We start from the raw sequence: 14,246 nt of genomic DNA on the forward strand, positions 1-14,246 counted from the left end.
ACTTCAACCTGCCAGACATCTGCTGGGAACTTCACACAGCAGAAAAGAGCCAGCCCAGGAAGCTTTTAGAGTGTGTTGGGGACAGCTTTTGTCACAGCTGGTGAGAGAGCCCACCAGGAGAGGGACTATGTTAGACCTGTTGTTTGCCAATAGAGATGGGCAGGTGGGAGATGTGGTGGTTGGAGGCTGCTTGGGGCACAGTGATCATGAAATTATAGAATTCTCAGTATTTTGTGAAATCAGGAGGAACATCAATGAGACTTTTATATTTGACTTCCAGAGAGCAGACTTTGGCCTATTTAGGGGACTTATTCTGAGATTTCCTTGGGAAGCAGCCCTTAAAAACCAAGGAGTCCATGAAAGATGGGTGGGCTGAAAAATAGAGATCTTGAGGGCACAGGAACAGACTGTCCCTGTGTGCCAAAAGACGAGTCAATGAGGCAAATGTCCAGCCTGGATGGGCAACAAGGTTTTGAAGGAATTTAGGAATAAAAAGAGGATGTATCATCTTTGGAAGGAGGGTCAGGTCTTTCAGGAACTATTTAAGGTGGTTGCTAGGGCATGTAGGAAAAAATTAGGTAGGCCAAAGCTCAGTTCTAACTTAAAAGTTCTAACTTAATTTGGTAACTTTTGTAAAGGATAATAAAAAATGTTTCTACAAACATATTAATGGTAGAAGGAAGGGTAAGACCAGCCTTTGTTCTCTATTGGATGCGAGAGGGAACTCAGTAACTGCAGGTGAAGAGAAAGCAGAGGTGCTCAATGCCTTTTTTGACTCAGTTTTGAGTGGGAAGACGGCTTGTCCTCAGGACAGCTGTCCTCCTGGGCTGGGAGATGGTGTCAGGGAGCAGAGTGGTCCCCCTGTTATCCAGGAGGAGGCAGTCAGAGAACTGCTGAGCCACCTGGATGTTTATAAATCTATGGGCCCAGATGGGATCCATCCCAGGGTCATCAGGGAACTGGCAGATGAGCTTGTGAAGCCACTCTCCATCATTTACCAGCAGTCTTGGCTCACTGGTGAGGTTCCAGATGACTGGAAGCTGGCCAATGTGAAACCCATTCACAAAAAGGGTGGGATGGAGGATCCTGGTCATTTTAGGCCAGTCAGCCTGACCTCAGTACCAGGTAAGGTAATGGAGCAGTTTGTCCTGAGTGCCATCATGCAGCACTTACAGGATGGCCAGGGGATCTGACCCAGCCAGTGTGGGCTTAGGAGGGGTAGGTCATGTTTGACCAACCTGATCTCCTTTTATGACCAGGTGACCCACCTGGTGGGTGCAGGAAAGGCTGTGGATGTTGCCTGTTTGTACTTCAGCAAAGCCTTTGACACTGTCTCCCTCAGTAAACTCCTGGAAAAGCTGCAGCCCATGGCTTGGACAGGAGCACTCTGTGCTGGGTTAGGAACTGGCTGGATGGCCGGGCCCAGAGAGTGGTGGTGACCAGTGCTGCATCCAGCTGGGGGCCAGTGACCAGTGGTGTCCCTCAGGGGTCCGTGCTGGGGTCAGTCCTGTTCAATATTTTTATTGATGACATGGATGAGGGTAAGTCCAAGTGCTGAGTCCTGCATTTTGGCCACAATAACCCCCTGTAACACTACAGGCTGGGGATTGTGTGGCTGGACAGTGCCCAGGCAGAAAGGGACCTGGGGGTGCTGGTGACAGCCAGCTGAACATGAGCCAGCAGTGTGTCCTGGTGGCCAAGAAGGCCAATGGCCCCTGGCCTGGATCAGGAATAGCGTGGCCAGCAGGAGCAGGGAGGTCATTCTTCCCCTGTGCTTGACACTGGTGAGGGCACACCTGGACTTCTGTGTCCAGTTCTGGCCCCTCAGTTTGGGAAGGACGTTGAGACGCTTGAGCACGTCCAGAGGAGGCAACGAGGCTGGTGAGGGGCTGGGAACACAAACCCTGTGAGGAATGGCTGAGGGAGCTGGGGTTGTTTAGCCTGGAGAAAAGGAGACTCAGAGGTGACCTTATCACTCTCTACAACTTCCTGAAGGGTGGCTGTAGCCAGGTGGGGTTGGTCTCTTTCACCAGGAGCAACTGACAGAATGAGAGGACACAGTCTCAAGCTGTGCCAAGGGAAATAGAGGTTGGATATTAGGAAGATGTTCTTCATGGAAAGAATAATAAAGTACTGAAACGGTTTGCCCATTCCAGTGGGATGTGGTAGAGTCACCATCCCTGGATGTGTATAAAAAAAGACTGGATGTGGCACTCGGTGCCAGTGCAGTTGTGGTGTTAGGGCACGGGTTAGACTGAATGATTGTGGATGTCCTCTTCCAACCTAGACATTCTGTTGAATTCTGTTGAATTCTGTTGAAGGTACAGTTAATGAAGTAATTCCCCCTCTTGGTTTGGCTCTGTACTGAAGCCTCCTCCTTGCTTCCAGCTTAACATTGTTTATATCTAAATACATGGGGAAGTGGAATGGCCTTGGTCCACTGAAGAAGCAAGATTAGAATAGGATTTCACAAATGTGTTTGTCTAACAAAGCACTGGAATTAGCTGAAGAAATGATATAACTATACAGTAATAGTCTACAAAGCTACAAATATATATATATATATATATGAAAAAAAAAAGCAGAAACCTTTTGGCATCAATGGTGTAATTGGATAAGGAAAAGAAGTTCCTAACTATGGTATAATTTGCTACCCTCTATGAAATACATGTGTGAAGTTATATAAGTGAATATCAAAAGTGAGTTTGAGTCTTGGTGCCTGGTTAAAAATGTAAAATCAACTGCATGGTGAATTCTAAAGTCTTTTGCACCCACAAGAGTTTGGTTTTAGTTGCAAAAGCTAAGACAAGGGTTTTGTTGTGGGGATTAGGGTACCTTCTGTAGGAACTCACAGATACTGGATTTGCTATAAAGGATATACAAAATCTTGTACTCGCCAGGGTTAAATGTGAATTTTGCAGTTGTGGTTTTTGGTGTTGAAGACTCCCATTGTGCCTTTTTGCATTGCTTGTCAGGCCCAAGTCCTGAAGCCAATTCTGCAGCTCTTGCCTTGTGAGGTTCAGTCCCCTCTGTGCTGTTTTGTGGAAGCAGTAAGTCTCAACTATGGGTAAAAGAGAAAAAAAATTGCAGGTTTGAGTGCTGCAGGGTATACTGTGATTTTGTTTCTTAGGATCATGTGTGTCTGCATGTGTGTAAGAATAGGTTGTGTGTGTTTAGTCTCAGCAGCATACAAAAATTGAAACAGGAATGCCTGTTATATAAAAGATCTTTTGCAGAAAGAGTGTTTGCCTTAGGTTGCAATGCAGGATGTAACCAAAAGTATGTGTTCCACTACCATCAGTTAAAACCAGGCAGGGCAGTGTTCTTTTTCTCTTCCATGGCCCATCCCTCATAACTCCAGGGGGATATCTTCTGTTAATGGGCCAGCTGTTAAAACCAGGTGTGGCAGTGTTCTTTATCTCTCCCACCACCCATCCTCCCTCCAGGGGATATCTTCTGTTAATGGGCCATTGTGTCTCACTGCAGGACTGATAAAATTCCATCATCCCATTGGGAAATGCTGCACCCAGGAGGAGGAGCCAAACATTTCTACGTGGATATAATCTGAGTTTTGGAACAGCACAGCCACCTTTCCCACTGGATTCCCAGAGGAAGACAGGACCCATCTAGACCACTGGACCTTCAGAGGAGAACTACACCCTGCTACAGGATCACCTCTTCAACAGAACCACTCCAGGAGGACTGCAGCCAACACCCTGACTGACAGCGTATCAGGTTGTATTCTGACTCTGCCAGTGGTTTTGTGCTGCTGCATTCTATTTTAATTTTCCTAGAAAACAGAACTCCTGTTCTCATCTCTTTCCCTGATAGCATGGCAGTGCTGCTGGAGACCACGGTGGGAGACCTGGTCATTGACCTGTACACGGAGGAGCGGCCCCGCGCTTGTCTGAATTTCCTGAAGCTCTGCAAAATCAAATACTACAACTATTGTCTTATTTCTAATGTACAGAGGGATTTCATTATACAAACTGGTGACCCTATGGGAACTGGCCATGGAGGGGACTCCATATTTTGTCAACTGTATGGTGATCAAGCTAGGTTTTTTGAGGCAGAAAAGGTACCCAGAATTAAGCACAAGAAGAAGGGAACTGTGTCGATGGTGAACAATGGCAGTGATCAGCATGGATCACAGTTCCTTATTACCACAGGGGAAAACCTGGATTACCTTGATGGTGTACACACAGTATTTGGAGAAGTGACAGAAGGCATGGATGTATTGATGACAATTAATGAAACCTTTGTTGATAAGGATTTTATCCCATATCAAGATATTAGGATAAATCATACAATAATTTTATCTGATCCCTTTGATGATCCGCCTGGCTTGTGTGTTCCTGACCGCTCACCAGAACCTAGAAAGGAACAGCTCGACAGTGGCAGAATAGGAGCAGAGGAAGAAATTGATGACATGAGAGGACGGTCTGCAGAGGAAGTAGAAGAAGTACTGGCAGAAAAAGAAGCAAAATCTCGTGCAATTCTCCTGGAAATGGTGGGAGACTTACCAGATGCAGACATCAAGCCACCAGAAAATGTGCTGTTTGTTTGTAAACTGAATCCTGTGACCAAAGGTGAAGATCTGGAGATAATATTTTCACGGTTTGGTCCCATTAAAAGTTGTGAAGTGATCCGAGACTGGAAGACCGGTGAATCTCTTTGTTATGCTTTCATTGAGTTTGAAAAGGAGGAAGACTGTGAGAAAGCCTACTTCAAAATGGACAATGTGCTGATAGATGATAGACGCATACATGTGGATTTTAGCCAGTCTGTTGCAAAGATTAAATGGAAGGGAAAGGGTGGGCAGTATACCAAGCAAAGTTTTCAGGATTATGATAAAGAACACGACAAACCTTCGAAATTTGCTGTAAAAGAAAAGGTAAAACCAAAGCAAGATGCCAAGTATGACCTCGTGATGGATGAAGATGTAGAAGAGTGTCAAACAAGTCAGTCACACTTGGCTAAAAAACAGAAGAAGAGAAAGCACCACTACTCTGAAGATGACAAGAGGAGCAAAAAATCCAAGTATTCTGACCAAAAGCATGGAGAGCACTCTAGGGAGAGGAACAAGGGTGACAAGAAAGACAGGCATCGGAGCCGCAGGTGTTCTCAGGAGAGATATTACACTTACAGTAGACAAAAAGACAAGTACAGATGAAGGACAAGGAAAAGAGAGAGGGGAGATTAAATAATAAATGTAACTTTTTTCTTTAAAAATAAAATAAAATAAAAATAAAACAGAGCTTCAGTGTTTAAATCGAGGTGGGGTGGGGGGAGGCCCACTGTGCTTACCCATTCCTAGGTCTGGTCTCTTAGATGAACAGCAATTAAATATAAATCAGCCAGTCCCAAGTGATGGACAGGTGCCGTCCTGAAAAGGGGGAGCAGAGCTGCCCTGTGCAACTGACAGCTAGGGAAGGGAAAACTCCATGTCACCATCCTGTGGGCACAAACTGTGCCTGCCGTACTGTATCATATCCGTAGGGATTGGATTCTTAACTCTGGAATAACTGGGCAGTGGTAGCGATGGAAGCCATACAGACTTGTCATGGCACCGCCCTGTGCTGCTGCACCTCTCTTCCCACCTCCCCCAGAACACTTGTTGTTGAAAAAGAGGTTGGGAAAAGGCAGTAAAAGGCAAACCCTCAAAACTGCACACCATAAAGGGAAAAATACCATAAGAGAAATATAGAAAACACTAGAAAGGCACAAAGCGTTAGTGGCTCTTCTTTTCTGGAATCCTCAAGTTCTGTGGGGGGCCACCGACTGAGGGGCCCAGCCCCAGTGGAACCACCATTTTTTTTTTGTTTTTTTTTGTTTTGCTACAAAAATACAGTTTGGCCACCACCGGTCCCACAGTTTACAAGTTCCACACGGTGCTGTTGTGCTCTGTGTCCATGCTGTTTGGGGCTTGGGGGATTTCTGGAGGGTGAAACCTGCTCAGTTGGCCACCATGCCACCACCTGCTCCCTCTCCCCTGCAGTTGCCACGGTTCCCCAGAGAGCGGGAGCCAGCCAGCCCCGTGCCATCTGCCTGTGCCATCTGTGGAGGGAAACTTAATTGTGCCGGAGGTAATTTTGCACGCACATGCAGCTAAGTTCAGGGTTATGGGCTCCTGTTTTGTCTGTTTCTCCATGCAGTTTGACTCTCGATGCCTCTACCACTGTGTCCGGCCTGGGATAGAAGGGAAAACGACCCACATGAGGGCTGTGCTTTCCTGAGCGTCTGCACACAGGGGCATAAACAGAGGCAGTGTATTGGAACTGGAGTGTAGACTTGGGCTCCACTAAATACATTTACTGAACCAGGGACCAGCTCCTGAACAACACAACAGGGCAACAAAATTATCAGCTCAAAATTATCATACTTTCTCTCTCCTTTTCCCAACATATTTTGCCTCTTTTGTGCTCCCTCACCATCAGCGACTCTCTTTTGGCTGCGTATCCTCCGCGGTTCAGTACCGCGTATCTCCCATGGTTCAGGGATCGTGTTTATATTCTGTGACCCGCAATTTTGTTCTCACCCGGTGTGTGTTTCCTCCTGCAAGTCGTGTTTGTTTCTATGTGTTCCTCACTGTCTGTGGCCCTGTTAACTCACCCCCCAGGGTGTGAAAATAGAATATATATGCATATACTTATAATCTACTGTAATATATGTTTGTATTATTTGCGTTTTATTGTACATGTATTAAAAAAAAAATAATCAAGAAGTAAAAAAATTGCTTCATGTATCAAACACACACACACACACACACAACAAAGGACTACAGCACAGCAGCTGGGAGCCAAGGGAGAGAGAGTGATTTGCGAAAGAACAAGGATGGCACCAGGGAGGGCTGGGTCCACCCAAGCAAGAAAGGTGCTCTAACGACCCGTTGATTAACGCCTGATACCGACCTGATCTGATTCTCCAGGACCATGCATCTCAATACCCAGTTCCTGTGAATCTACTCAGACTCTCCGTCCTTTCACAGAAACGTCATTAACAAACCAACAGAAAAAATATGAATGTGCAACAAACATTGGAAGGAAAAACACTGAGACTGCGCAGCCTCAGGCTGTAAAAACTATAAAAATTCAGCTCTCTGAAGGATGGTTTGTGAACTTGGGGGAATCAGTGCGACAGAAGCTGATTCAGAGTTCACCCAGCACTGACCCTGGGATCGATGCTGACCTTAATTGTGGTTGTTTCCAAAATTCGATTTTTTTTGCAAATTTTTCAGTAAAATTGTTATTGATAAATTTGGCTGTTTTTTTAATTTATAACATCTACTAATAAGTATGTCTCTTAAAGGAAGAGCCAACTGCTTCCCAAGGAAGTCCCTTCATAAGTCACTGGAATAGGCCAAAATCTGCCCTCTGCAAGTCCAGTGTGAAAGCTCTATTGATGTCCCTCTTTATTTCACCAAATATTGAAAACTATAATTTCATGATCTCTGTGCTCCAGACAGCCTCCAACCACCACACCTCCCACCAGCCCATCTCCATTTGCAAACAGCAGGTGTAGCATAGTCCCTTTCCTGGTGGGCTCACTCACCAGCTGTGATAAGTTGTCCTCCACATACTCCAACAACCTCCTAGACTGCCTCTTCTCTGCTGTTGTCATGGGGTGACTTTACCTTTAAGATAGCTTTGGGAGCTGGGAGGAAGTTGAAGCTGCGAGATGCTGATGGGAGTCTTTTCTTGTGACCAATTATTGGTCATTTCTAAGAATTGACAGCAGTTTTGACCATTGAGAAGTGAGATCAACTTGTGAACACCCCCTTAAGATGTAAAGCCAGGGCTTTCTTCTTCTCTTTGGTTTCTGGCTTCTGATGAGGTAACAAGGCTCTGTCTCGTCTTTCTCTCCCCCCTCCAGGCTGATCAAGGCCACAGAGGGCAGGGGGAGAGAAACAGAGCCGGCCGGTCTGACTTGGTTTGCAGTTTCTGCTGCTGGACTGAAACCTGACACCATGAACATCTGCAGCTTTCCAAGACTTTAACTCTTTTACTACCTGCATGAGACTTAAAGATTACTCCTTTTTCCCAGAGAGACAGAGACAATCAACATGAAGAAGACGTCATAAAACCATCAAAGACCGTGAAGAAAAGAGTTAAGTTTTAGATGGGGAAGAGAGAATAAGGAGATGCTTTATAAGCTGAAATATTTTTCTGTTAAAGCTATGGAGATGGACAATAGTATTCTGAAAAAACTCCTTTAATTCATGACAGAGTATACTGGGAGGAATGGAGTGTTCAAAGTGTGGATTTTGAGCAAAAGGTGGAGTAATTGTGATAAAGTGAGGTGCTGGAACAGAAGAAGAGAAAAAATAGTTGAAGATTTGGGGCCGCTTGAGGCAAAGAGAAAACTTCTGTTTCCAGGGAGGCTCACAGAGACAGATGAAGAGAACTTTTGCCTTTGAATAACTCATCCTTAGAAATGACATCCCTAGACTCATTGACACACCTCAGAGTGATGTGTGACATCATCACACACCTCAGAGTGATGTGAAATGGGAGGAGAAAATCTGATGACAGGATTTCCGGGCAGCTGGCATCAGAGAAACAGAAAGCTATAACAGAAATAGTTTTCTTGTGAGAAACTCCACAGATTAGCAGAAGAAGACTTCTGTTTCTCTACAAAGACTGATGAAAAGACTCTAGCAGGAATTGGGACTGTTTTAAACACCAAAGTTCCAAAGTTTTTTTGTCTCTATGTTGTCATGTGAACAAGGGAATAGTTGGGTAGTGGGAGAAAAGAGGGTTCTCTGGAAGTTTTATTCTGGTGTTCTTATTCTTGTAGCGTTGTTAATGAACTTTCTTTATTCCTTTTAAGTTTTAAGCCTGTTTTGGTCTTGTTCTGATCTGTATCTCACAGCAAAAAATAAGTAAGTTTTCTAGTAATTTTTTAGTTACTGCTTCAAAACCATGACAGCTGTGTTGAGTTCTGTTGGGGATCAGGATTTATCTGTTTCGTTCCTTTCTCTCATGGAATTTTGTCCCGTATGTGTTGCTAGGAGACAATAACGACTGGCTACTTAAGAGAGACAACATAATTGTGACAGCTCAGGGGAGGGATACAGCTGGCTACTCTTTTTCTTGTCTGGGGTTTTTCTCATGGAGGGGTGGAGATACCATGGAATTGGGCTGGGGGAGAGGGTGCAGTTTCTATCTTTCTTGTTCTCTTGACATTCAGAGGGGAAGGACACTGCAGTCACTGTGGCAAGAATTCACTGCTGGGTTCTGTCTTCTCTTGCCTTCTTCTGTGAGTGCACCTCTGCTCATAAGACTGGCCAAGCCATTGCACTGGGATCTTATTAACACCCTACCTCACCAAAGTACCCCTCACCATTTGCTTGGGTGTCTCAGGGGAAAACCTTGGCTTTCCTGAGCCCCTTTCCCCACTCTGGGAGCCTGACATGTTCAGGAGCCAGGCTGGGGCTGTCCAGCCCCTCACTGTTTCTTTGGCACTCCTCTGGGATTTCAGTACCCTGCAATTCTTACCCTTTTTCCTGCTGGGACATCCTGCAGTTTCAGCTACAGCTGCCAAGATTCTGATACCTTGTTGGGGTCAGAGGTACAGATTATGTCCTTATCTATGATGCCTGGCTCTGAAATCCAAGAGAGGACTGAGTTTCACATAACACCATTGTCGCCCTGAAAACTCAGTTTCTGAGCTTGCTACCATAGTTTTCTAAGGATTTTCCCAGGACAGTAACTGTGAACATAGATATGTGTACATTCTTTCTGTTACATGTCTTGTGATGGGCATTTCTCATGGCCAATGCAGTGAGAAAGTGTTATCCTGACCATCCAATCCTGGGCCGTGGTCAAAAGCCTATAAATCCTGGGATGAAAAATAAACTTTCTCTTCTTTTCACCACACCTCGACCTGTGTCTGTGTGATCTATTCATCTTCAGCGGTGACACACCATGGAGACAGCTTTTAAAATTAAGTAGAGAAACTGGGAATGTGAGTGTGTCAGTTAGACAGAGTTTTCTTAAGTCACTGGGTGAGAAAGAAAGTTAGAGTTTAGGGTTTAAGCTTTTTTAGAAAATAAGACACAAGATAGAGGACTTAGGGCGTTTTCCCTTTCTTCTCCTTCTTCCTTCTTCATCTTCTTCTTCTAAGGGTTTTTGGATAATAATGAGTGATTGGATAGAAAATGCCGCAGTGCAGCACACAGGTGTGGGGTCACTGAGTCACTAAGAAAAATAGCTTACTTGACATTTGTTAATTGGAGTAGACATACAAAAAACCTTGAAGAGGTTCTTTGTTAGCCATTTTGAACCTCTCGATCTTAGTGTATGTAGCTCCTTGTACCCTGTATATATGTAATATAGATAAGGAAAGAATAAACAACCAAGTACAAAAAAGAGAAAACAACCTCTCTCTCTAGGGAGAAGGACCCAACCACCAGTGTCACTGCAACACTTTGGCACCCAACGCATGGCACTCAGGGCTGAGAGCCCTTTTGGAGAAGGCAGCTAAAATCTGGAGAACTCCTCAGGGAGAAAGCAGAAATTTGGCATCTTTGTATGCTGGTGAGAGCAGGAGGAAGCCAGAGCCAGATGTCTGTGAGCTGCAGGACTGACCACAGACAGAGGAGCCATGATTGAAGCTGACCCTGAGGTCAGGTAAGCCATCAAAAAGGAACTGTAATATAGAAGACACTATATCCAAACCTGAGAGGGAGGTTTTGAATGTCTTGGAAAATATGGTCAGGAAACAGCTGATCCCTGTATCCATGGATAAGCTTAAGAGCATATTATCCTGGACACGGGCACAATTTCCTAAGATGGATTCAGAGAAAATCTTTACCCCAAGCCTGTGGGACAAGATAAACATAAAAATATGTGAAAAGGCTACTCTCAAGTATCAGGCAGTGTTTGGGTCAGAGATTCAGGATATGTGCCTTCGTCTGTGACTTTGTACCTGACTCTGACACCCAAGAGAGCACAGAATTTCACACAACACCATGGAGGACTGTTTAAGTTAAGCAGAGAAACTGGGAATGTGAGAGTGTAGATTATGTAGAGTTTTCTTAAGTCTCTGGGTGAGAAAGTTAAAGTTTAAAGCTTAAGCTAGTTTAGAAAATAAGAGGCAAGATGGAGGACTTACAGCATTTTCCCTTTCTCCTTCTTCTTCCTTCTTCATGTTCTTCTAGGGATTTTTGGGTAATAATAAGTGATTGGATAGAAGATGCTGCAGTGCAGCACACAGCTGTCGGGTCATTGGGTCACTCAGAAAAATAATTTACTTGGCATTTGTTAATTGGACAAATAGACATATAAAAAACCTTGAAGAGGTTCTTTGTTAGCCATTTTGCACCTTTCTATCTTAGTGTATATAGCTCCTTGTACTCTGCATATATGTAATATAGATAAGAGAAGAATAAACAACCAAGTCCGAACACGAGAAGACAGCCTCTGCCTCATTACCCTCAGTCCTAAAGAAAAGAACCCTGTTATCAGGGTTATCCCTGTTATCAGGGATGTTGCATCCCAACAAGGCAGCAGCTCAGCTCCTGCCAGCTTCCAGAGTAATATATGAACTTATCTCTACTAAATGGGACTTTGAAACCCAGTCAGGGGACACTATGTATTCAAACACAGGACAGGAGACCCTGATGAATAAGCTGGAGAAGCCTGTGTCTGCCCTCTTTCATTCCGTGGGGATCACGGCACCCCTCACTCAGAAGACAATGCTCTGAGTGTTGCAAATTCTTTCAAAGGATGAAATCATGGTGGTAAAAGCCAGACAAGGCACTTTATAAACTTGGCAGAGAAGGAAGCTAAGGGGTGGAACCACAGGGCATATGGGCTCAGATAAAGAACAGGTGGGCTCTTCCCAGCCAGCTGAGGAACTCTTAGAGACCACAGAGTTGATACAAGCCTCCCAAAATCCTCTCTCGGCAAAGGGGATGGCTCAGCAAGAGGCATGCCCAGTGTGACAGCCACACAGAGACTTGGGGCAATTCCAAAACACAGACTGCAATCTCATGCAGTCGACCCATCTCCCAAGCTGCCAAAAGGGGGCTCCGATGGCTCAGAACCTTTGCAAACTTCTCTGAGCCCTCTCAGAGCTGCACCTGCTCCTGGGATGCTGCCAGAGACAGAAAAGGGAGGGGAAAAGCCCCTTGGTTTGTTCACGAGCAGCTTTCACCACCCCCTTTTCCAGCCCTAGGGGGTGGAGTGGATAAGGGGATGGAAAACCCTATTTCCCCTGGGATGGCACAGCATGGTCCAAACCACCCCAGAGCAGCATGGGACCCTGATGGGGATGGCAGCCTCTGTGCCCTGCCTGCCAGGGGTGTGCTTTGAGCCACAGCCCCCAGTCAAAGTGACATCAGCAGTGATGCAGCACAGCCAGAGCCCTTCACCCCCACCGCCCCCAGGCCAGCCCTCAGCAGAGGCATTCCTGTCAGCTTCTGCACTGCCTCTGCACCGCCCACTGGTGACAGTGGAACCTCCAAGTACATCAGAGGCAGGTGTGGTCCCTTCCCTCCGTGCCCAGCCCAGTGCAGGGGACCAGTGGAGCCGCAGCTTATGCTGGCTGCTGCAGTTCCGCTGCCATGGCAGCCACCACTGGAGCAAGGAGCAGCTGCAGCTGAGCAGCAGTGTCGGTGAACAGCAGAAACTGCAATACAGATGCCGTACAACAGCGACACCTTGAAGAAGCAGCAGTTTCTCCACAGCAGACAGCTTCACTGGATGCTACATAGAGTCAAAAAGCCTTGGACCACAGCCTTGCCAATACGCAATTCCTTCAGCCTACAAATCCTACAGCAGGCATGGACCCAGGGATACGGGACATGGCAACGCGGGGTCCAGCAGCCCTGGAACCATTTCAACAGAGCAGCCAAGAGGCAAAGATCAAACAACAGGAAGGAGAAAGCTCACAAGCAGGTATTTCGGGCCTGCCATTTAAAGGTGCAGATGCTGAGAAGATTTTTGAAATCTCAGCTGGTCAAGATGTTTTTATGAATATACCCCTGTCTTCTCAAGCTACAGTGTTTGGCACAACTACTCTAAGTGCCTGGTTTGGCCCTTCATCCACAGGACTATCAGTCAACTCCTCCTTTCACTCAATCCTGTTCATCACATACTTGAGAGAAGTCCTTTGGAACCCCTTTTTTCAGATGAAGGATTGTTTAAGGGACTTTCTTATGGCTTCAGATTGCAACTTGACCTCTGCAAATAATCCCTATAGCCCTCAACCAGTGCCATCTCATGGTCAACAAGAGGTCCAGCCTCCTATTGGAGCGCCACCTGTGGTGAATTCTTGTACTGCATCCTCCATATCATTCTCCATACCTTTTAATACAGGACTGAAAATTATCAATGAGATGGACACAGCCTTCAGGCAAGAAGAAGGAGCATCCTTGCAAGATGCAAGCAGAGTTCAAGTACTACATCCTCCAAGACATGCTGTAAGACATGAATCCAGTTTGACAAATTGGGCAGATATCAGGAGAAAAGCACTGAAGGAAGGAAATTTTGACATAGCAGAAACAGAAATCATGGCATTGCCAATGAGATACGGCAAGCAAAATGCAAGTCCTAGATGGGAGCCTTTGACTTATGATGTCATCAAGGACTTAATGAAAGCCATAAAAGATAATGGATTAAATTCTCCATATTTCAAACAACTGTTGAGAGGCACGTTCAACAATTACAATTTAGTACCTTATGATTGTAGATATATTGCCTCCATAATCCTGACAGACTCACAGTACATACTATGGGATATGAAGTGGCACAGAGCCCTCATGCAATTGAGAAACACTTATGCTGAAGGCCCAAAAGCAGCCCTCACATTGGCCCACCTAGCAGGAGATAACCCTCATGACAGACCTGAAGATCAGGTTGCAAATTTTCCTCGAGACGTGATTGCAGATGTCAAAGAAGCAGCATGGAGAGCAATTCTGCAAGTCCAGCCAGCTGGAAGCCCAGATGGTATTTATACAGAAATAAAACAAGGTACCACTGAGCCCTTCACCTCATTCATTGATCATCTCACACAAGCAGTGGAAAGACAATGAAGTGACGAAGCAGCAAAACCACTCTGGATTCAAAGTCTTGCTTTTGCAAATGCCAATGCATAGTGGAAGTGCATCATCAGCACCTTGCCTGATCCACAGACAGCCTTGCCTCAGATGATAAAGGTCTACAGCGGGGTAGGCACGCCTCAGCACATCACAGCAATTCAAACAAATGTCTTGGTAGACAGATTACAAAAACTCCTCTGTA

General features: G+C 45.5%; 1 protein-coding gene across 1 annotated transcript; it reads left to right on the forward strand.

The window, feature by feature from the left end:
• The first annotated feature begins 306 nt into the window (after positions 1–306).
• Positions 307–6,974, forward strand: LOC147653809 (peptidyl-prolyl cis-trans isomerase-like 4). Its single transcript, XM_086885482.1, has one exon. The coding sequence runs from the start codon at positions 3,833–3,835 to the stop codon at positions 5,171–5,173; it is 1,341 nt and encodes a 446-aa protein (XP_086741608.1). The 5' UTR covers positions 307–3,832; the 3' UTR covers positions 5,174–6,974.
• The last annotated feature ends 7,272 nt before the right edge of the window (positions 6,975–14,246 follow it).

This window comes from Cyanistes caeruleus, chromosome 4, assembly GCF_971803275.1.
Source record: "Cyanistes caeruleus chromosome 4, bCyaCae1.hap1.1, whole genome shotgun sequence".
NCBI lineage: Eukaryota > Metazoa > Chordata > Aves > Passeriformes > Paridae > Cyanistes > Cyanistes caeruleus.

Coding starts and splice junctions, on each gene's coding strand:
- LOC147653809 (XM_086885482.1), top strand. CDS start 3,833: ATGGCAGTGCTGCTGGAGACCACGGTGGGAGACCTGGTCATTGACCTG.